The 24,121-nt window shown below is 37.6% G+C and overlaps 2 protein-coding genes across 3 annotated transcripts; one reads left to right on the forward strand and one right to left on the reverse strand.

Moving 5' to 3' along the window:
- Positions 1–1,517: 1,517 nt before the first annotated feature.
- pdzk1 (PDZ domain containing 1) lies at positions 1,518–13,255 on the forward strand. Of its 2 annotated transcripts, none has more exons than XM_056755156.1 (9): positions 1,518–1,617; positions 3,571–3,781; positions 4,131–4,359; positions 4,447–4,583; positions 4,705–4,900; positions 9,770–9,966; positions 10,229–10,480; positions 10,738–11,073; positions 12,157–13,255. In XM_056755156.1, exons 2-9 carry the CDS (start codon positions 3,575–3,577, stop codon positions 12,208–12,210), a joined length of 1,608 nt encoding a protein of 535 aa, XP_056611134.1. In that variant the 5' UTR covers positions 1,518–1,617; positions 3,571–3,574; the 3' UTR covers positions 12,211–13,255. The 2 variants fall into 2 exon arrangements, with proteins under 2 accessions (XP_056611134.1, XP_056611135.1); XM_056755157.1 differs by having other exon boundaries at positions 1,532–1,617; positions 3,568–3,781.
- A 424-nt stretch (positions 13,256–13,679) lies between these two features.
- Positions 13,680–22,557, reverse strand: si:ch73-390b10.2 (Golgi pH regulator). Its single transcript, XM_056755158.1, has 14 exons — positions 22,392–22,557; positions 22,029–22,088; positions 21,822–21,925; positions 19,231–19,337; positions 19,035–19,136; positions 18,625–18,745; positions 18,196–18,276; positions 17,901–18,010; positions 17,531–17,619; positions 17,245–17,337; positions 17,069–17,164; positions 14,689–14,778; positions 14,411–14,476; positions 13,680–14,309 (listed from the first exon to the last, which is right to left on the reverse strand). The coding sequence occupies exons 1-14, from the start codon at positions 22,431–22,433 to the stop codon at positions 14,103–14,105; spliced, it is 1,368 nt and encodes a 455-aa protein (XP_056611136.1). The 5' UTR covers positions 22,434–22,557; the 3' UTR covers positions 13,680–14,102.
- Positions 22,558–24,121: the final 1,564 nt, after the last annotated feature.

Consider the following 24,121-nt stretch of genomic DNA (forward strand, 5'->3'; position numbering starts at 1 on the left):
TGGAGGAGATACATCAGAAGATTTAAAAGTTATGAATGATAACAACGGGGGAGTGATGCATCAGTGCCCCCTTGTGGAAAGCATAACTGGTGAAAAACTGAGGGTGAAATGATTCTTTCAATGAAACTTGGTTGCATGGCAGTTTAAAATAGATATATTTTTCTGTTAGATTGTGGAGTAATACATTTCATTGTGCATTCTCCATCTAAATTCCACTTTAAAGAAGTAAATAACAATTTAAATTGTCCTCTCTGGGCTTGTTTTAACATAGCACAGCATACTATCACATTTATTAAAAAAAATCTAATAAAATTTAAATTCTAGATAAAAATCTAAAATATAGATAGATTTTGTATTTTTAAATGTATTATTGTATTTCTTTTTTTGTTTTTTGTTATTTGTAATTATATTAATGTTTATTATTACATATATTATATTAGACATAAGATACATTTAGATAATAAATGTATCTATAAAATATATTGTATAATAATAAAATATATTGTTTGTTGTAATTCAGTGACAAAACGAAGTGAAGTTACACATCTAAAAATAAATTTGGAAATTTACAAAAAGGTCAAGTTACTTTTTATATGGCTTTTGTTCGTACTGCAGGCCTATTTAAGATTACATTAGGCAAGTTACATTAAACAAAACAAATTGACAAGATGAATGAGTTTATGCTATCATATAATAATTAAAAAAGATTGTGTGATAAGATATTACTTTATATGGTAATATACAAGTCATCATCTGCCCATCCATGTTTTCATAGATTCTTATCTCTTTCTCTTTGAGTACTTTTTGGCTGATGAGCAATTTAAACAGAAATATCAAGTCTAAAGAAGCGGTTGAGTAGATGTGCTGAGGCTGACTGTCTGTGGACACTGTCATAGTCTCCTGATGGAAACTCAGGCAAACAAGAACAAGCGCAGCAGGAATGCAAACAAAGTTGTGATCGTACACACACATGTCTGCTAACTTGACTCTGCCACACATCAGGATTCGGGTTTTATGAGTTTACTCATGATCAGATCACTTGAGCGGGCTACTGAAAACACCCATTACGTTAAGAGGGTCAGATTTACCAGAAGACTGACCTGCATAACACCATCGCTGATTTGCTTAAGCATCTGTTCATTGTTGAAATAACCAGGAGTAATAGACATTATGGCTCCCATTTCTTGAATGGGTTTCATAAAGCCATTACGGCGTTGGTTTTCATTTTAATCTCGCTGCATGATTTTGAAAAAAAATGAGCACTGCATTAGCCTCCTCGCTGAATTTAATTTATAGCTTATTGTCTTATGCAAATTTTGAGCCTGAACAAAAATCACTTTGGGTTTGACAGATTCAAAGCATGAATTCCATTTAATTGCATACCAAGTCAAAGAGAACAAAAGGAATATTTATTTTCTATGTGAACTGTTGTGGATGGTTACTCATAGCAACAGAGAAAAAACCTGCAGCCACGAGACGTGGTTAAATAACTTACCGTTTAGAACAACCTTTGGCATGTCAAAGTCCTTCACACAAACTTCTACACTGCTAGATAACACCTGAGCAGAGGCAGGCAGACACCTCCTTTCGTCTGGGACACAGAAGGCACTGCAACTGGTGAGTGGCATCCACCTTTTTACTTGTTTTTTTTCTTCTATTGTTGTGAATAATTTTTAGACAGTTGTTAGTTTGCCAGTAGTTTGAAAAGGATTTATTATTAAGACATTTTCTGACATAATAGAATGGAATGGAATATAATAAGAGGATCTTATAGGGCATTGGAATGTGGATCGGAGCATGGGAAATTTACTTCAATGTTCTAGATGTACTTGCAATGACATACAGATATTTAAAACACAACATCTAGCAGTCTGAGAGCTTGATCAAAATAAAACAAAAAAGTTTTCATATGGCTAACAAATAAGAGAAGTAATGACCAAGAGGCATTATTTATTCAATTTCAAAAGGGATTTTTTAGCTTCAGTCTAATAATATATCATTTGCGGTTCATAGAGCAGCCGATGGACCACTCAAGGGTGAGAGGTGTGCTAGAGCTCTCACCTGATGTGTGAGGTCTTATGTAATTGATATGGCATCACTGGTGCTCGATTAAGTTGCTGGATGTTTGTGCTTTTCACCCCAGTTAAACATTAATTGGAGCTTTTGGAAACATATTTAAAGTCTTAAACGCATACTTCAGGTCTATTTGATCCTTCACCACCGTCTCATGGTTGACATTCATAAGAATGGAGAGGAGACATGGTATAAACAATTTAAAATGAAACGCACTTTGACATAAAAACATTCAGCTGATTTGTTAACAATTAACAACTGTGCAGTCCAAGTTCTCGCTCTGTTACGTGGCAGTCTTAGCGCAAAGTCTTATTTTGCATCTTTTTTTGTAAATTCTGCTTTTAAGTTTGGTCCCTTGTCCACTTGTCCCTTATTATTCCACTTTATGTAGTGTATTGTATTTAAACCCTCATACATACCTTAAAGAGATAGTTATGTCATCCTTTACTCACCCTTTTTTCATTTCAAACCTTGTCGCTTCAAACCTGACTTTCATTTTACTATACCCAACAGCGGCGGTATCCATTAAATTCTATTGTATAGACAGAAAACTAATGCAAGTGAATGGGTACCACCGTTGTTTGGTTACCAGCACTCTTCAAAATATTTTATTTCGGAGAAGAAAGAAAGTTTGAAATGACTAGAGGGTGGATAAATGATCACAGAACTTTCTTTTTTTCACTCTATTGCGAGTTCTTCTTGGTACAATGGGGTTAATTCCTTTGTTATGCGTGTTACTCAATAAAAGCTGCACTTTGAACCAATACAAGACAAAACAATAATGTGACACACATTTTTTTATTTGAACTTTATTTGAGCTTTTATGAAATCATAATTGATCCTTTTAATTTCCTAAAAACATCCTAGTATTGTCCTTAATTCACCGCCTTATGTAACTCCAAAGAAAGTGTTTCATCAAAATGTAAATAAGTTACTTTCCATGAAAACAACTTCACCATCACCAAGCCCTCTTTCAACCTTTGGCCTGTAATGAATGGAATGGAATAGAAATCAAACCTCAACTTGTAAATTAAGTCCACAATTATTTTGTATGATTCTGTTTTACTTAGAAATACATTTCATTTTCCAAGTAAAATAGAATGTGTAGATTGTAAAGTTTGACTTCACCTCTAGTGACTTTGCAGGTGCAGCCGAACACACTGTTCTTATAATGTGGCCTTTGAAGCTTATATTACCCCAGTTATCATTTAAAAGCATAAGATTACCTTATCATGTCAACAGGGAAGGGTTACCCACCGCTTCTATTATAATAATTTAACTTTAAACATGTTGTCATCATAAAACATATAGTGAGACATAACGTGTTGCATTGCATGCAACATTGCTGTTGGCGATCGCTTTCGCTACATTTCCAGTGTATAATGACGTCTGGTCATCTGCATATAATATGCTTTTAATGACATTGGGTGTTATCAAATCACATGTTAGATGACCCCAGCATGAAGTTCCCACTGATTTATGGATGTTTCCCAGCAGAAATATGGCTTGGACAAAGTCACGGATTGTTACTCTTACCAAGCGTGAGGGGCAAAGCTATGGCTTCTACCTCCGGGTGGAGCAAGGGGAAGAGGGTCACCTGATTCGATCCCTCGAGATGGGCGGCCCTGCTGAACTGGCTGGTATGAAGGATGGAGACCGTATAATCAGAGTCAACGGAACGTTTGTGGACAATATGGAGCACAACCAGGTATTAAAGGGACAGTTTACCCCAAAATATAAAATTTGTCATTTACTCACCCCATAGTCATCCGATGAATCTTCTCCGAAACACAAAAAGGATTTTGAGAAATGTCTGGTTTTATGTACTGTACATACAATGGGAGTCAATGGGCTCCAATCTTATTTGGTTACAAACGTTCTTTAAAATATCTTCTTTCATGCAAAAGATAGTCATACAGAAGTGAATGATAAAGTACTTTTCATTTTTGGGTTAAGGATCCCAGATCTAGTATTTTGCTTTAGTTGGTCTTCTCATTATTTGGGGATAAGTAAATATTCAAAATGTTGGATGGTTTACATACATTTTCTTGTGCCAGGTTGCAGATATGGTGAGAAAAAGTGGAATGACTGTCACGTTCCATGTTATTGGAGAAGATGCATACAAGCAAGCCAAAGCCGATGGAGTGAACCTTGCCGAGCCTCAGTCCCAGACCGGTCAGAACCAACCCACTATGAATGGAGTGTCAGCACCAGCCCCTAAAGCCAAATTATGCTATCTGCAAAAATCCAGTCGTGGCTTTGGTTTCTCTCTAAAATCTACTAAAGGCAAGCCAAATCTCTCATCGAAGACCAGTATTGAGTCTATATGTCTTTATTGTTATTTTAAAATGATCTAACCTATTCGACCCTCAGGTGATCGAGGCACATTCATGACAGGAGTGATTTCTGGAGGAGTGGCTGATCAGGCTGGCGTGAAGGAGGGCGACCGTGTGGTGGAGATAAACGGTGAAAAATGTGAAAGTGCCACTCATGATCAGATTGTGCAAAAGGTAAGTAACAACATTTAATAAACAAATATGCCGTGTTCCTTTTTATCAACAATATTCATATTTAATGAACATCACAATTGTGAAATAGCAGTGGATAAACTCATCATTCCGTCTTTGATAGGTGAAAGCAACCGGGACCAGTGTCATGCTTCTACTGGTGGATGAGGATGCTGACAAATACTTCAAAAACAAAAGCATTCGGCCAGCGGTGGCTAACGCAACGGTCAGGCATCTCCCACATAAGCCACGCATTGCAGACATGGTCAAGAGAGCGGATGGTTATGGATTTATGTTGAAGGCAGAGCCTAATCGTGCCGGTGAGTGAATCCTGTACCTGGTTCTTGGTTAAAATAGAGATCAAAATGTGTGTTATAGTATGATTTGCTATCGCCTCTGGAAACTCAGTCGAAACCAGCACAGCAATTCATGGTTTTAATTTATATACCATTATGAACCAATAGCTTTTTCCTTTAAACCATCAAAAATTCCTTCCAACAAGATTTAACATCCAACCAATAGATTACATCACATTCCAGTAGAGACCGTTACAGTTTCCATTAAATACAATTCCCATTTTAACCATTAAATCCACTACATTTTCTCTTGTGTTTTGGGCAGGGTCCAATTGTTTTTTTTAGCAAGTGTGCCAGTGATGGCGTGGGGTTTTTTCGATTATATTATAATATATAATTCACATCATAAAAATGTATAGTAACTAGCCACAAGATCAGGTTGGTACATTTTCGGAGCATCAAAGTTACATAGTTACAGAGCATTATATAATAATATAAACAAGCCTGTACAAAGCTATCAAAATTTAATTTGTCATCCCAGGGATGCATTTTTCAATAAATCATACTTGAAAATGCCTTCTTATTAAATCTTATTAAAACCTTAATGAATTTTAATTATATATATATTTTTAGAAACCATTTCACGGATGCATTTCATAATTGGACAGCCGGCTCACTTGAGCCACCTGAAGTTAAGTCATCTGATCATAGACATTAGCTCAAGGGGAATAAAACAAGACTGTCACTTCAATTCCTGGGTCCTGGAAATTGACAATTGAAAGATGACTTCAAGCTCTAGTGCTAGCAGTGTGGTGACGTATGATGCAAAGTTTATCATAGTCCACGGATAATGCTTAACTGTCATAATTTTGATGACACTATAGGTTGATGTGCAAAGGTTATCTGTGTATTTAAAGGGTTCTATAATGCTGTCATTTCAAAGATTGGCATTTGTTACCGCAATATATATATATATTTTTTATTATATATTTTTTTATTGAGATAACTCAAAACAAAATCAAAAAATATTTACAGAAATATTCTGATCTCTTTTACATATCGAAGGTAGAAATAAGAAAATAAAGAAAATAGAATAAAATAACTTTACAATAACTTATACAGAAGGTGGGAAACCAATATCCAATTAACATGTAAAAAAAAAGAAAAAAAAAGAATAATAATAATAATTATATATATTTATATATATATATATATATATATATATAAACCTGTATATTCGTTAATACAAATAAATATACATAATTTCATAGCTAAATAATAATTGGCCCAGGTTGATGCAGAGAACTTATATAGTACAATTGTTAGAATTAGGAAAATACGAAATGTATAAAAATGTAAAGGAGACATAGACAGGTAAGCAGGGTACTTATACTTTAAATGTAATGTTGTCTAATCGCCTTAAACCAAATTTAAGATGTTGCTTAGATCTAAGTTCAAAATAAAGGATACAAAGGGTTTCCAAATCTTCTCAAAATAAAAAAAACGCGAAATATTGTTAACAGTGTGTAGGAGGAGATTTAAAGTGATAGTTCACCCAAAAATGAAAACTCTGTCATCATTTACTCACCCTCAAGTATACATTTATTTTGTTCTGCTGAACACATAATAAGATATTTGCAAGAATTTGTTTGGTTTTCCACATTCGTCATAATTTCAAAGCACAGAAAACTGAACAGTTAGGTTCCTCTAGAACAGTTTATGTTATAAACATTCCTCAAGCAGAACAAATGATTTTTTTTCACATTCAATGATATCAGAAATTTAATTAAAATGATTTACTTTTATATTATTAAATGTTCAAAAATAATACTATACTTTCTGAAAAAAGGACAGTAAAATATTGCTTCTGGCATTTGCTGTGATGTGCGTTGTGTAATAGAAATATAATGTTTAGATAAAATATCTATTATAAATTATATCTAAAGAGATGTATGTTATATAAAAAGCAATCGAAAAATCATCTACCACCAAAATGGAAAAAGACTAATGTATCTATAAATATTAGTGGTGGGCCGTTAACGGCGTTAATGCCGTTAACGCAGTGAGACTCTTATCGCGCGATAAAAAAAATGTCGCCGTTAATCTATTCTCAAAGTTGGGTTGGGAGCTGGATCTATACTACGCAAGCTATGATGACTTTCACCTTGATATTTTAGCGCGGATGTATACCAGCTTAACTGCACTGTACGGGGCGAGAACGAGATTTTTCAACTCGCGTGATTCGCGGAAGCAGAAGTAGGGTGACCACCTGCTAATAAGCCCAAGGGGGGACAAGGGGTATGTTTCTGAGGGACAATGTGGGACACTGGCTGGCGCGGCGGTGCCCCAAACCCCCGGACAGACTCACTGATAGTGGTTTACCCATTTCTAGCACATACCACCGTACATGGTATATTAATAATGCCCTATTCCCCTAATCATGTGTAATTGCTGATGTATGCTCATGAACAGGCCAGCCAATGTATATTTTTTTTAAAATAAAGATTCACAATATTTTGAACATTCAATGAATTGACAAATGCACTTCCACTTACAATTTACTTTAGCTATTTAATTTTCCCAGTCTTTCTTGTACCCACACCTTCTCTTTTTAATTAATGGCTCAGACCAGTGGCGTTGCTAGGCCCTTTTTAGGGGAGCTAAAGCCCCCCTAAAGTTCTAGCTCAGCCTCCCCTAAAATATGTGTAATGTAATCTGCACAAGAATTCGAGATCGCTTTATAGCCCCCTTTAAAACTCTTATTATGAAAACGGCGTTAGGCTGCGTTATTTAGCGCATTCTTCAGTTCACACAGTAGCACATTGGAGTTAACGTCATTAGCAGAGTAACTTTTACAAGGTGTGTTCATTAACATGACATCTGCATTTTTGCCATTCTCTGTTATAAATGCATCTTAATATGATGTGGAAGCGATACAAGACCCCTTTCCCTTCCACTGTTTAAAAGTTTTATGTGCGTTCACCCATCGTTAACTATTTGTGAACGTTACCTCAAGCCAAATGAAATCACTAAACACCAATGACAGCATACTTCGACGATCAAGATGATATTGTATCTCACAGAAAGTGTCATTAATGATAATGTGCTATAGTTATAGAGAGTCGACGGTAGTTTTGACAACTCTGTAAAGAGGACGGGCAGAGTTACTGTAGTTCAGCCTGGTGCGGCAGTGTTATTCATTGTTCTGAGTTCAGAGGAAATAAAAGTGTACAGAAGCTCTATGTCGTTTTTCAGACGCTTCAGTATTTTTATCATTAATTGAAAACATATTGTGGAGGTAATAGATGAACACACAGTCATGAGAGTGACAGCGCTAGTGCTAATCAGAATGAATGGCAGGGAAACATATTAAGTTATTTTTACTGAATAATGATTCAGCAGTTGATTGTGACATTTTATTTTATGGATTGTGGCTGTTGTTGTCACTTTGAAATATAAATGTTGCAGATTGACCGATTAATGTGATATTCATTTGAATAACAATAACTTGTATTTATGCTTTTCTGCATATTCTTTCTTAATTATTTATTTTAGTAACGTATACAATATGTGGTGATTAGAGTGTGGCTCTCTCTCTATATATATCCTCATTGGAGGCTGAGCCCCCCTAATATTGAAAACCTAGAATCGGCCCTGGCTGAGACTCAGTCTCTTTCTCCATTTTTCAAATTGGAGCGCGCATCTAAAAGTTCCTTCCCAGTGTGTGAATGTGCGCGCGCTGTCATGACAACAATGGAACAACCTAATCAGCAGTTCAACTGAGGGGTGGGTGTGGCAACAGTAGCGTGCTGAACTGTCAAGTAATGTTCGTTTGGTTGTCTGGGGCTCGAGGATATAGAGCGACCAACTTTTTTTTGAGCAAGCTTTGATTATGCGTGACACGGTCTCAATTTGCGGGACGCATGAATCGGGCCTCAAACGCTGTGCGCGCACGCGCTACGCGGGACGGGTGGTCACCCTAAGCAGAAGCCGCCTCATCATCTCATAACCAGGGCTTCATTCGCGCAGCAAGTAGGTTTATTGGCTCTTTGCATTAACATATAAATCACTCGCGCTTGACACGACATTCGCGTTTGGTCTGAACACAACATAACGTTACTGTGAAATTACCGCATCAAACGTGACGTGCTAACATGGATGCAGCTATGAAGCCGCCGGGTTTGCTTCAGGGAATATTAATTTTTAAGAAGCTTCCCAATAGAAACATCGACAAGACTAAGGTTGTTTGCACCTTGTGCAATGCGGAATTGGTTAAAAAAAACACTTTCTCTCAACAGGTAGTGGTCTAGCTTTAGTTGAAACCAGTAACTTTGTATTGAGATCTAATGTTTTATGGCTCCTGTATGACATATCGCTTGTTGCTCCCTAACTCTTTGTAAGTCTCTTTGGATAAAAGCGTCTGCTAAATGACTAAATGTAAATGTATTGTAGGAGCTCTTCCAGTCTCAAGTACTACCTAAATGCAAATCATCCCTTAGCTAATGCGGAAGTAAACACAAATTCATCTTATTGAACATAATTTAATTTTCATCACCAATTATCATAGTAGAACAGCTTTCTCAAGCAGTTTGTGATGCATTTTGGAAACAGGAGATGAGCCCCTGGTCTAATGCGCCACCTGGCTTGAGAAACCCGTTCTCAAAGACTTACTTTTAGTCATTATTTGGGTAGCACACATATTCTGAATGCCTTCGGCAGAATTCAAATGAGCCATTTTAATCTAGATTAATCTTGGAATTAATCTAGATTAATCTAGATTAAAAAAAAAAATCTATGCCCACCACTAATAAATATATAGATAAGTTTATATACCATTTTAAAATGAAGACATATTTTAGGACTTCTTATGTGTGTGACTTTAAATGTCTTTAGGCCATTACATTGGAGAAATTGATAAAGGGAGCCCAGCAGAGCGAGCAGGACTCAAGGATTCTGACCGACTGGTGGCTGTGAACGGAGATGAAATACACAGCTGCACGCATGAGGAGGTGGTGGAGAAAATACATCAACAAGGAAACAAGTGCTGCCTCCTGGTGCTGGATGCTGTAACAGAACAAATGTACAAACTGGTGAGTTTCTTGGATTTCATTCTGAAGAACTACATAATATTTGATTTGAAATGATGCATGCGCATGATTTTTGCATTTATAGAACATTTCAATTAAACAGATCAGAATGTAAACCATTGTATCACATGATTCTAAAAGATTTTAAATACTATTGTATTTCCTTGTATAACCTGTATTCCAGTTTTGGGGACACATACTGTATTCAAAGAAATACGAAAACATTTCTATCAAGGGATTATTAAAATCATGTTGTATTGAATAGGGTGGTGCTTCTCCTCTCTTATACTATGAGGAAATGAGAGCAAATCTGCCCAGCTATCCAGAGTCAGAACCTGAATCTACACCCGCCCTGACTCCAGCCCCAGCGGTACACGTGCCCGTCTCAGCAGTCCCTGCACCCATTCCAGCAGAAACGGTACACAAACCCAAACTGTGCCGACTGGAGAAGACTGCTGCAGGATATGGCTTCCATCTCAATGGCATCCAGGGAGTGCATGGACAGTACATCAAAGAGGTGGCCTCTCAGAAATAGTGTCTTTGAAGTTCTAATACCCCTACGCTGACATTTACAGTAAAGCAGCGTTTGTCTAGACCTGTTTGTAGGTCCAGTGTTTGATATTAAAGTAGTAACATTCCTAAAAATATTTATGTCATCACAACTTAGTGACTTTCTTCTATGAAACATTTTTTTTTTTAAATGAATTGGCCCCTGTTTTCCATTTAATGAATGGGCCTATAAATCTCAATAAAATGAGGGTTTTTTTCTGTCAGGTGGTGAAAGGTGGAGCAGCAGACAGAGCCGGAGTAGAAGATGAAGATATTGTTGTGGAGGTGAATGGAGTTTACGTGGAAATGAGCACACATGAGGAGGTTGTGAACCTCATCCGCAAAAGCGGTGACAGGCTGGTGCTCCTATTGGCTGGGAAGACAGCCTATGACCACCTGAGAGCACAAGGGGTCACCATCACCCCTCAACTGCTGGATGAAGAGCCCTCTGCTGATATTCCGAAACCAGCCAGCGCACAAGAGGAAGAGACGAACGAACAGCATCAAGATAATGAGAGCGACAAGGAGACAGAAAAAACTGCCACTCCACCACGTTCAAGGGTTAGGAATGCTTTCAGGCTCTTATTATTCTCAGGAACAGGAACTGTCTTTAATTATGACAAAATATTTTTTAATTATGAAAATTATAAACAGCACAATAATAAGTTATACACATCTAAAACATTATGAGGTTCTCGTGGGTTTTTAGGAATTCTCGATTAGTAGCTGTTTTACGAGGTGGCTAATTCGTCTGAATTTCTACGATGTGAATTGTATAGAAAAGGCATCATTTTTAGAAGAAAGCAATACATTTACATTTACTCATTTGGCAGACGCTTTTATCCAAAGCGACTTACAGTGCACTTATTATAGGGACAATCCCCCTGGACCAACATGGAGTAAAGTGTCTTGCTCAAGGACACACTGGTGGTGGCTGCTGGGATCGAACCAGCAACCTTTGATTTACCAGTTCATTGGTTTAACCCACTAGACCACCATCTCCTATACTGAAGCTTTTCCCCTATCCTCCCACACACGTAAACATAATGCCACTGGCACGAAAGCAAATCAAACTGAAATGCATGAATAAGATCGTACGAATTCATATGAATTAGCCAGCTTGCAAAATAGTTACGAATTTTCCTGAGATTGTGTTGCTTGCTTTTGTGTTGGTTGTGGTCAAACCCAACTGCTGAACATAGACATTTTTTCAGATTTGCCCATATTTGACAAAACCTTGAGTGGAATATGGAAAGTATATTGTCATCCTTACCTTTGTGTATACTTCCAAACCTAAAGTAGGCCCACACTAAAGTGCCAGTCTGTCTTTTCCAACAAATTAATGGAAAGGGTACAGTGTATCGGATGTCATGTTTATAAATTTGTATAAAAAGCATCACAAAATATAAAAAGGACTTTATGAAACATTGTAAGTCTTCTAAAGCCTTGATGTGATAGCTTTGTGTGAGGAACAGACTGAAATTTTAGTGGTTATTTAGCCTACAGAAAATAATGACCTTGGTTCTCCATGTATTACAAGGTGGGCCAATTGTGCGTAAGTGATCAATTTAAAATAATAACGTTTGTTCTTTTAGAGATTAAAACATACGTATAAATGCTAAAATGTTTTTCTTTTCATTTTAGACTTCGTCCTCTTCATCATCATCTTCATCAGACAGTGAGGACCAGAGACTCTGAGCTCAATGCGCTGACAGATCCGTCTGGTCTCCTGATTTAGTGACAGGTCCATGTATTTACTGTACCTGATCAACTACAATCTAAAAACAGTGAAATGCCCTTCAAACAACACACTCCAGGACCATTGATTTAAGAATAGTGATGTCTTTCCAATTCCAGAATATTAACAGCTAAAGGCTGGAATACACTTCTACATCACTTTTAAAATCTGAACAGACATCACACACTAAGCGATACAATCTGTAGACTAGCGTAGACTTTCTGCCACAAGTCCAGACTGATAAACTGGGCAAAATCTAAGCAAAAGCATTGTAGTGTATTCCAGCCTTAAATAAATAATGGTAGTATTAAATGTAACAGTTATCTGTACTGTTCTGCTTGGGCTCTACACAATAAAATCTATTTAACTTTGAGACATGACATTTAAGAATACGATAATTTGGCATTTTCCCTTGAGTTTATAAATACACAGTAATATATGAAGAGAACCCATAAAGGGTCAAAGAGAATTATTTACGGAGGTTTGTTTACACGGTTTCAGCAGCAACCTAACTTCCGGTAGACCTCTGCAAAGAAACTGTTGGTGGGTTTTAATTGAATTGACTACTTACACTGATATACATATATATTAATATAAAAAAGCATCAAGCCAGACCAATAATCAAACACTGGAAGTTAAATTTGAGGCAAGGCGTGTGCGTCTGATGAAACCGTCTGATATAACACACCTTGAATGAATAAACATGGCTTTTAAAGACCTGACAATGTAATAAGTCATGCATCAAAGGATTTGAAAAGATAGGCTTAAAAAAACCAACCGCTTGAGTAATTTAAATAAAACAGGCACTTTGAGAAAATTTAAGAGCAGTAATTGGCTTTCAGGCAATGCATTCTGGTGTTTAATTTTATTCTTTAAGAATGTTTTTGTCATTTTCTGCTGGACTCTATACCGCCTTTTGACTTTCTTCATTTGTAAGTCGCTTTGGATAAAAGCGTCTGCTTAATGACTTCATGTAAATGTAAGGAATAAAACCTCTTTAGTGTGGTTCTGTGAATCCATTTTGATCATTTTAAGAAACAGTGGGGAAGCCTGAAAAGCATTTTCATTTAATTCTGAATTCCTCATTAAAACGCCATGCAGTGATACGGTGTGTAGACACTGCCCTCTAGAGTCCTTATATCAAATTTACTCATCTGTTACATACAGAAAACCACACACTAAGTTCTGCAGTACCCCAAATTAATCAAAATATCTTACCACCTGTACACTTTCTTTTGTCAAGTCTTTGGTAGAAGATTGGCACGACTCTCATTTAATACAGTATTAATATGTGAATCATTACAGATATGGAATGAAATTAACAATTAAACAGGCCAAAGAGAGAAAAAATAAATCCAACAGGTCAGCCATAGATTTGGTGAAATATTTGCAGGTATATTACTGTTTTGGAAGAAATTAAATCCATCAATTATCCCTGTGAGGAAGTTTATTCTTCAGGCTGTTGAAATTTAATTTCTCACAGCAGTGTGTGGTTAATACAGATGTCATGACCAATTAATACAAGAACACATAAAACAGCCATTCAGACAATAATCTGATTCAGAATATTTTATGTTTAGTAATTCCATAAAAAAATCTGAGGAAATTACACACACCAAATATGCCCCCTTCATGACAAACATTAATCCATATACTGAAAGACAACAAAATTCAGCATCACTGATTTCAACCAAGACCCATATAAACACATTCTCTAGGCCCCTCCTGATTCAGGAAATACAGACCCAATAATGCTCATTACGGGGTGGGGGCATTGAAGTCCTTTAAAATAGGAGACAAAAGAAAGACACTTCAGTCTGTTCTGACCCTGCTGATGAGGTCACTTTTGAGGTCATAGGTTCATGTGCTTCTCTGGTGCCTGTTTATGGGCCAGGTAGAGGAAGAGGATGCTGGAGAGGGCACTGACCAGGAAGATCACGTCAAACCAGCGATGGTAGAAGTTAAACTGGAGTTCTCCCAGTACCTCTGTCACTATGGTGCGGTACTCCAGAGGCATGCTCATACGCATGAGGAGCACGGAAGAGACGAAATACATGCCCTGTAGGGACACATGGGACATGTCACACCCTCATCATTTAGTTTAGTACATGAATTCAAAATAAATAATTTCCATTACGTCTGATTTATATGGTGTCTTACCATGATCTGTGCCAAGACGAGCACAATGACATTGGAGGACTTGCTGCTGGATATGGCATAGAAAAACTGTAAACAGAACAAACAGATTAGCCCAAACCGCACAGTTATGTGCTTTAAATGCCATAAAAGCTTCTCAGAAACAGAATTCGGCCAAAGCACGGCGCAGATGTTCAGACAGGAAAATCTCATCCAAACACGCCTACATGGACACGTGTAAAATGAGGCAGCTGAAGTGATAAGATTGACTGAGAAAGAAAAGCATGTTCATGCCTCATTACCTTTGTAAGTGTGATTAAAAGGCCTCGTATGGACGTGACTATGATGATTCCCACCAGGATAAAGGAAATGTGCTGAGACCAGAACTTCACCTGTGGGAAAGCAGAGGTTTAGAGAAGCTCCGCACATGAGTTAAGAGGCTTAGTCATTAGGAGAGGACGGGCAGCATTTGCTCTTATCAGGAGAGAGAGAGAAGCCGGACGCAGATGTTTCATGTTTAAGAGGCTGAATCATTAGCTCCTCGTGGGGAAAGATTAAACCGTCATTATGAGCGCTGTGCTGATAGAGACTTTAATAAGCTGGGGAAACATTAACTGCCAATAAAAGCAGTAAATGTCAGCTGACACAGCACACGCAATCACGGCTTGCTTATGTCATGAGTATAAAGTCTATTAGGGGATTGTGCTGATTAGAGATGAGGGCAAGAAAATGTATTTATCTGAAAATAAAACCTTAATCACATCGAAAAAATAGAATGTCCTGGGAAACTCCTTAGATGTTAAAATCGAGCATTTAATCGACGTTGTGTGTTCTGAAATCAGCATGATTGTATTATCAGTTTCATTTTTATGTCTATTTCTTTCAGTAGATACAAGAGTAATTTGTAAGAGATTGTTGTATAACTCCATACATAGAAATTGTGAATTTGCTCAAGGCATTGATTTTCTCTGAATAATGACTTAAATTTCAAAACCATCATGTGACTTTAGAAAACGTACTGTGAACTATACTACACGAGTTGTTTTAACTACAATTTTGTGGCTTTTATGGCCAATTTGTAATAGCCCCGTCCATTTTCGTTTTATGAAAGCGAGCAGACTTAACATTCTTTACCACATTTTACTGTTGTGTTCTACAGAGTCAACATGAGGAGGCAATAGAGCTCCGTCAGTCACGAAACCTATTCTGTTTACACCGCTATAATGACAGGCAAAGACAGCCGGAAGCGAATATGACATGAATTGCACCAGCTTGAGTTTCAAGGCAACAGAGTTCACTGCGCACTTTAATTCAAAAGACATAGACCTGTGCATAGCAAAATTAATAGATTAAACATAACAGATCCCCATGTCCCTTGGGTGCTTTTAACATCTTCCAATAAAGAAAAGGATAGCTTTTCTGACCTGCAGGTTCCTAATAAATACAACTACCTCATCAACTTTTCATCTTCCTATTCTGGACTCTTTAAAAGCGTGGAGTGGTAAAACTGACGTAAATTTTGTGATGGATATTCAACTCGAGTCTGCCGGCGGCTTTAACCTAATTGACCCTAGTTGACACCTGGCTGTCGTGGCCTAAAGGCTAGAGAGTCGGACTCATGACCAGAAGTTTGCCGGTTCGATTCTCTTGAGCAAGGCACCCCCACTTCCTCCCCGGGCCCTGTAGTGATAGCTGCCCACTGCTCCGGGTGTACGTGTGTACACGACTTGCAGGGCATGGGTTCACTACTGACTTGATGGGTTAAATGTAGAGGTCACATTTCGGGTATGGGTCACCATATCTGACAAATGGGTCACTTTCACCTACGAAAAACACATTTCTCTCAAAGCGTACTTGTAATAAACACTACTGTTGTGAAAAGGAGCCCTTCATTCACTGATAAAGTGAATAATACCATTTTAATCTGTTTAACGTTTTAACATTAAGCATTTTAGAACGCCCCTGAAATCTTATCTTGCAGGTTAAACATTCCTGAAAAACAGAATTACGCCCCCATTGAAGCCATGGGAGGTGGTCAGACACGATGGGGTTGTGTTAGGAGCCCACTGCGATTGCACAGCTGGACTAGGCGAGTGCTTATCTCATGTGTATTGTTTAGGATTTGGCTGCATAGCGACAGAAAGAAAGACATAGCGGTGACATTTGTTGGATAGCACGTTCTCAGGTCTATTGACGATTCGGGATCCTTATAAAATGATTTGCCCTTTGCTTTACCCCGCCAGTACTGGCACATTGGGGCACAGCAGCTGTCCATCATGTTAAAATAGTATGATTTGTAAAGTCTAAACAGCCTGGTTTAAATGATTGTTTCACCACTGTCAATACCACTGGTGCAGCACTCTCTCGAATGCCTACCAAAATGGCGGAGTTCAAATTGCCCGACATAAACCTCCAGAGCTCAATTGTTATATTAAATGAATTATAACAAAATGTACATTTATGACAAACTGTTCCTTTCATATTCAATACATGATAGTATAAGCTGAATAAAGACTTTCTAAATGTTGAGAAAAGAGTAAAGCAAAAAGGTAATTTAGGCCCAGCACAGCAGGCAAAATCTCAAATATGTTAAGTCTAGTTCAGCTATGTATAGACATTTGTAAATGCATAAACATTTAACGAAATATATATAAAATAATAGCAGAAGTCTGTAGAACGTACATCAAACTGAATTCCCAGATAGTTGACAGTGATCTCAATTCCTCTCGTCACTGGGTCAGTCTTTCCCACACGGTCAAACACTATGTTAATCGTGGCCTAAGTGGAACACATTTCATTTTAGGACATTATATACTGTTTAAATGATCTACAAAAAAAGAACAAAAAAACAATCTTACCATAAATATTTTCCACACACAATAGATGGAGAAGAAGTAGCCTAAAAAGTTAAAGTACTTCCCTTGAAATGTTTTCGAATATTCTATCCGTTCCTGGGGATACAGAGATATACGATTTTTTGATATATCTTTATTAATATAAAGGGTTTCTACACCATTTTAAGATTTTTATTTTATATAACAATAATAAAAACAATACTAACTATAGAAATGTCCATGATAAAATGATTTTATCTATGTTTATAAAATATATAAATTGAATATCAATATTAAAAAAGCACACTACCTTGGTAGCCTGCAGGTCCACTGTCTCCAGGAACAGTTGTCTACTAAGTTCCTCAAGGGCATCTACTTCCTGCTGGATCAAAGACAGGTCTGCCGTGCCACACTTAAGAACAATCACTCATGAGATCCAGGTTTACCATTGCACTCAGTTAGTTGACATTTAGTTCAAGCTTTTCAACTTAAATGGTTAGACAGTCCCACAGGAGCAGACCAAGGTGAAGTGTCTTTCTCCGGTCATTAAGACAGTTGCGATGAAATGTGATCCTGGTTTCTGGGTCACTCCTAACTCCTAACTCCTTGATCAAAAGGGTCTCGTTTTACTAGCCCAGGACCTGTATTATTAGTCAAGCACTTTGCATGGTTAAGGATACTTTCACTGCCTGATGGTGAGGAGGTGACGCTCTTAATCATCCCCCAGAATCCCGTCTGTTTATTCTGCTCCTCGCCACGCTGGTACATCTGCCTTCTTGTCATGGCCATCCTACAAAGAGACATTGGAAACACCTTGCAGTACCATTCCTAATATTCTTTATAGGTGCTGCAAAGCTGTTTTTTATACACCACACATAAAAAGTTGCTAATAAAAAGATGTAACTATTTTTACCATTAACAAATCATAAAATAATACTAGAGTATAGTTCATGAAAAGGAAAATGCAGATCTTACCTTTTCTTTTTACTGACGATCATGTCCATGGTCTGGAGCAGCCTTCTTTCCAAGGCCAGGATATCACTGTCGGTCACATTTCTGAGAAATTAAAACAAACAAATATTTAGCATTTCACACATTATTTTATGAGTTCTTATTTATTTCATGTTGTTATTTATACTGTAAATTGTGTTTATACGTTGTACCGCACTTTGGTATAATGCTTGTTGTTTTTAAATGTGCTTTATAAATAAACGTAACCTTGAATTTGAATTAGAATTAGTAATTTGTCGTACTAGAATGTTAAGCTGCTTTGCAACAATGCAGATTTGTAAAGCGCGCTATATAAGTATAATTGAATTGGAAATTGAACATACACTCATAATATGCATTCGATCAGGACATTTATATGTGTGTGCTTTTCTATCTGTCTGAGAGGAATGTTACCTTAAGAAGTATGACATGTAGGTATAAGGACAGTTTACAGCACCAAAGCCAGACAGTAAAGCCATTAGTGTGACCCCAATGACCCCCACACGACTGATCAACTGCTCTATAGACAGAATGCCTGAGGAGACAGAGAGATACACGTCTGTATATTTGACTGCAACATTGAAAGTTAAAACATTTTAGAAAACATTTTAATTGAAAACTTTTTTATTTTAAACTTTATTTTTATTCACTAAAATTGCTCCGCATCTGAAACGACACTCTGATTTAGCTGACATCATGAATCCCTCATAATTTGTTAACTCGCACAATAGCGTGATATAGTGCCTCCATAAAAGAAGGGTGAAATAGGTTGGAAATCGTTATTTATGTTTACTTAAAAAGTAAAACCAATGCTGTTTTCTTACCATGTTTTGGACTAAGTATAGGGAAAGGATCTCCCAGTTTCCAGAAGAAATACATAAATGTGAACCAGACCACACATGAGAAAAGCAGCCTTTGTCGCTGAACTGTAAGAGAGAACAAAGCAGCGTGGGGGTAAACGCTTCATAAAATATTATGAAGATGTTATAAAACACTACAGAAACAGAATAGGATACTTACACAAACGTATATTACTGACTACAAAGTAGCCAATGTAGAAAGGCACCACAAATATCAGAACTAGCAATATTACATACAAATTCAGCTTCCAATGGAAATACCTGGACCTGCGGAGACAAAGATTGTGTGATTTAAAGCCTCTGATCTAGAGTTCTACAGTTCACATATACAGTGATTGCTATGGGACAGTCTAAAATGCTTAACGTGAAAAACGCTTAACGTACCGAAACAGCGATCAAACAAAAAAAATCTGTCAAAACTTCCTTAAACACTTGCGGCTGTCAAAAGAACGAGCTCTTGGTCCGCGGATAAAGTGTATAATATAATAAACGTGGCTTATTTCAACAAGAAGTGATATTAAAAGATGAAATTTACTATATAACTTATAAATAAGGCATTCTTTGAAAAGGCAAACTTTTGAGCCCTGAGTAGGAACGCAACATGCAAAGTTTAACGCTAAGCATATTCCATTCAGAAAAATGCTTAAAGTGGATTAAAGGAAGAATTTAGTGATATTAAAAGACAGATTTTACTACACACCTTAAAAACAACTAACAAAAGTGATCTGATGAGCCCTTTAAAATTAAAGCCTCAAGCTAAGTTTCACGTTAAGCCTTTTTCCATACAAAACCTGGCTTAAAGCAGTGACAAACTGAGAACATGGAACAGTTTCATGTTTGACATCAGCGATGAAAATATTTTTTAATGATTAGATTTCCCCTGTTCACTGTTGATTGCGTTGTGTTAAGACAATGTGATACAGATGAAAGAAAAAGTATGTGAACCCTTTGGGCTTACTTGGATTTCTTCAAAAATTGGTCATAAAATGTGTTCTGATCTTCATCTAAGTCACAACAATAGAGAAACACAGTCTGCTTAAACTAATACCGCACAAACATTATACGTTTTCATGTTTTTATTGAACACAACATGTAAACATTCATAGTGCAGGGTGGAAAAAGTATGTGAACCTTTGGGTTTAATAACTGGTTGACCCTCCTTTGGCAGCAATAACCTCAACCAAACGTTTCCTATAGTTGCAGATCAGACCTACACAACGGTCAGGAGAAATTTTGGACCATTCCTTTACAAAAGTGTTTCAGTTCAGCAATATTCTTGGGATGTCTGGTGTGAATCGCTCTCTTGAGGTCATGCCACAGCATCTCAATCAGGTTGAGGTCAGGACTCTGACTGGGCCACTCCAGAAGGCGTATTTTCTTCTGTTGAAGCCATTCTGTTGTTGATTTACTTCTATGCTTTGGGTCGTTGTCCTGTTGCTTCGTCCATCCTCTGTTAAGCTTCAGTTGGCGGACAGATGGTCTTAAGTTTTCCTGCAAAATGTCTTGATAAACTTTGGAATTCATTTTTCCATCGATGACAGTAATCCGTCCAGGGCCTGAGGCAGCAAAGCAGCCCCAAACCATGATGCCCCCTCCTGTCCACAGAATTTTTTGCCAGTAGTGCTGTGGAACATCCAGGTGCTCTTTTGCAAACATCAAACGTGCTGCAATGTTTTTTTGGACATCAGTGAAAGTGAAAGTGACCAATTTGTCAGTTATGGTGACCCATATCCGAGATATACCTCTGATTTTAACCCATCCAGAGAGTCGTGAAGACACGCACAGCAAGTGGTGAACACACATACACCCAGAGCAGTGGGCAGCTATCGCTGCAGCGCCCGGGAAGCAAGTAGGGGTTAGGTGCCTTGCTCAGGTGCCTTCCTCCGTGGTGTCCTCCCATGAAGTCCATTCTTGTTTAATGTTTTCCTTATTGTAGATTTGTCAACAAAAATGTTAGCATGAGCCAGAGATTTCTGTAAATGTTTAGCTGACACTCTAGGATTCTTCTTCACCTCATTGAGCATTCTGCGCTGTGCTCTTGCAGTCATCTTTACAGGACGACCACGCCTAGGGAGTGTAGCAACAGTGCTGAACTTTCTCCATTTGTAGACAATCTGTCTTACCGTGGACACATGGACATCAAGGCTTTTAGATATACTTTTGTAGCCCTTTCCGGCTTTATGTAAGTCAACAATTCTTGATCGTAGGTCTTCTGAGAGTTCTTTTGTGCGAGGCACGGTTCACATCAGACAACGCTTCTTCAGAACAGCAAACTCAAAACTGGTGTGTGTTTTTTATTGGACAGGCCAGCTTTAATCAACACATCCAATCTCATCACATTGATTGGACCCCAGGTTGGCTGACTCCTGGCTCCAATTAGCTCTTGGAGAAGTCATTAGCCTAGGGTTTCACATACTTTTTCCAGCCTGCACTATGAATGTTTACATGTTGTGTTCAATAAAAACATGAAAACGTATAATGTTTGTGCGGTATTAGTTTAAGCAGACTGTGTTTCTCTACTGTTGTGACTTAGATGAAGATCAGAACACATTTTATGACCAATTTATGAAGAAATCCAAGTAAACCCAGAGGGTTCACATACTTTTTCTTTCAACTGTATTATACACTTCATCCGTGCAAGTGTTTAGTACAAGGAAGGTTTGACAGAACTTTGGTTTTCCTTGATCGCTGTTTAAGTACGTTAAGCGTTTTTCACTTTATGCTTTTTATAATATCACACTATATACTTACGTGCTGCTTAATACGCCAAGGATCTCAAAGATTATGAGCTCAAACATAGTGCATGAAAAAGCGAACGTGACGGAGAACACCACTTGAACAACATATTGTCGAACCTGTTGAGAAATTAAAACAAGATATTATGTAAGCGAGACTCTGAATCTGAACGGACAGAGCAAACATAACCAAATCTACCATCATAATGCATGATAACGTCACCTCATAATCTTTAAACAACCGCCTCATGAAAAAGAGCCACCCGAAACCGAAAAACAGCACCTGTGGACAGAAACCATTTCACATAAGGACTCAAAACGTAATGCGAATTGAAGAAATGTGACAACTTACACTCACTCGGATGTATGGCAACACTATGATTCTAGTAAAAGTTCACATACTGAAAATTCACAGTCGGAAATAATAATAATAAATATTACGTATGAAAATAATATATTACGTTTATGTAAACTTATGTTATTTTGAATAACATTAAAAAGGAGCTCGTGCACGTTGTTGATGTCATTCTGCATGTAACGTTAATCATTTTAGAAAAGAGACTGATGTGGCAAGAGCAGCACTCACCTGAGATGTGAACATAATCACTGAGTCTACGAGGAAAGACATGTCGCTATATATGTTGTTGATATAAAGAATAACACGTGTAATCTCAACTCATTGTGTTTAAAACAGCATATCAATACACTGAAGAACTGTCATTGGGATGACGCCATTGCGCAGGATAGAAAGCACTTCCGGCGCACGGAGATGTCGTCGACAACAGTGCCACTGCTCTTGCCACTGGAGGGCGTCATCATCACAACAAAGACGTTTACCAAACAGACAAAAGACATAATCGTTAAGTCAGCCTGCAAAGAATGAAATAAAATAGAATCGAGTCCAAACAACACTGCATCACTGCATACAAAACAAGAAAACGATATGCTTTAAAATAATTTATTTTTCTTAGCTCTATAAAACCTTGCTACTGAATCCCGGAAGTGCTGTAGTGTGTGATTTAGGGCAGGGGTTGGGTGTTTCATTATTAACACACAAAGTCTCATTGGACTGAGAAGACTCATCGGAGAATGTTCTTAGCTAAATCGCATGCTGTCGCCACACGTCAGTCCCTGTGGCATAGCAATGACTACACTTCCATTTGGCATGAACTGTTATATAAAAACATACTGTACAAATAAAAAGTTGAGCAACATGAGTGGTTACATTTAGAAATCACGAAAAAAAAACATAGAGGAAAATAGAGGGAACTTAATACAGGCCAACCCACAAAATTGGGAACACAATACTGGGCTACAGCTCTGCTCTGCCCTGACATGAACTCTTTATTGTGTATTTTTTGTTTTAAATGTTGGAAATTATAATGTATCATGAAAATCTTATACCGTTTTAGTATCGTATTTTTGACTCAAGATTCAGGTGCTGACTCAGCCAGGGGTCCACTGGAGAGCCACTCACTCATCAGGACTCATCACTCGTCATGCGCAAGCCCTCATCCTGAGAAAAACAGCATAAACCCAAGACTTCCCAAAACACCACTGAAGGCTTTTTCATCACAGCCCCTCGGGTGTTCTCAGACAGTGCTGAGGTGTGAATTGAAACAGATGCTCAGGTGTCCCACGTCCCTCTCAACAGACAATTTGAGTTAACAGAGAGTTTTCTAAATCACTGGCTAATTTATTTATATATGAGTGTAGGATTGGGGGTTGCTGGATGGGGAAGAACAGACAGCTAAGACTATGAAGACTGGAAGCGGTAAAGTGTTTCGGATGAGCTTTGGGGATTATTAAGTAGGAAATGAATGTGAGCGAGCTAACACGCACACACATAATTCACACATACAAACACTCTTTTATAAAGTATACGACACATGTTGATTTAACAAATTCAAAATTTCTGAAAAGCAAATATGATGATGATTGTAAGTTTTCCCATCTGCTGTCCCATCTAGCAGTGGATCATCTTTGACGGTTCTCCAAGGAATTTTAACATTTTTGTATCACATTAATCATCAAATGCTTTTCATCTTTCAAGGGTCTCTGTATGTGTGTGTATGAAGGAGAGAATGAAAGGGAGATTCTGGAAACATGTTTGTGTACAGTATGCGTGGGAGGAAACAGCTGTCACAGGCAATCTGTGTCAGAATCCTCTTCAGTGAGAGCTAAATTAAGCCTGGGCCATCGCTGCACTCCTTAAAGACACCTCCATACCGGTCCACTCAAAACATACAAGTCTAGTGCAAAATTTAGAACATGTCAGATTTAACATTCAGCTCTGGTCAGTTTTATAATTATTCA

Source organism: Triplophysa dalaica, chromosome 8, assembly GCF_015846415.1.
Source record: "Triplophysa dalaica isolate WHDGS20190420 chromosome 8, ASM1584641v1, whole genome shotgun sequence".
In the NCBI taxonomy this organism is placed as follows: domain Eukaryota; kingdom Metazoa; phylum Chordata; class Actinopteri; order Cypriniformes; family Nemacheilidae; genus Triplophysa; species Triplophysa dalaica.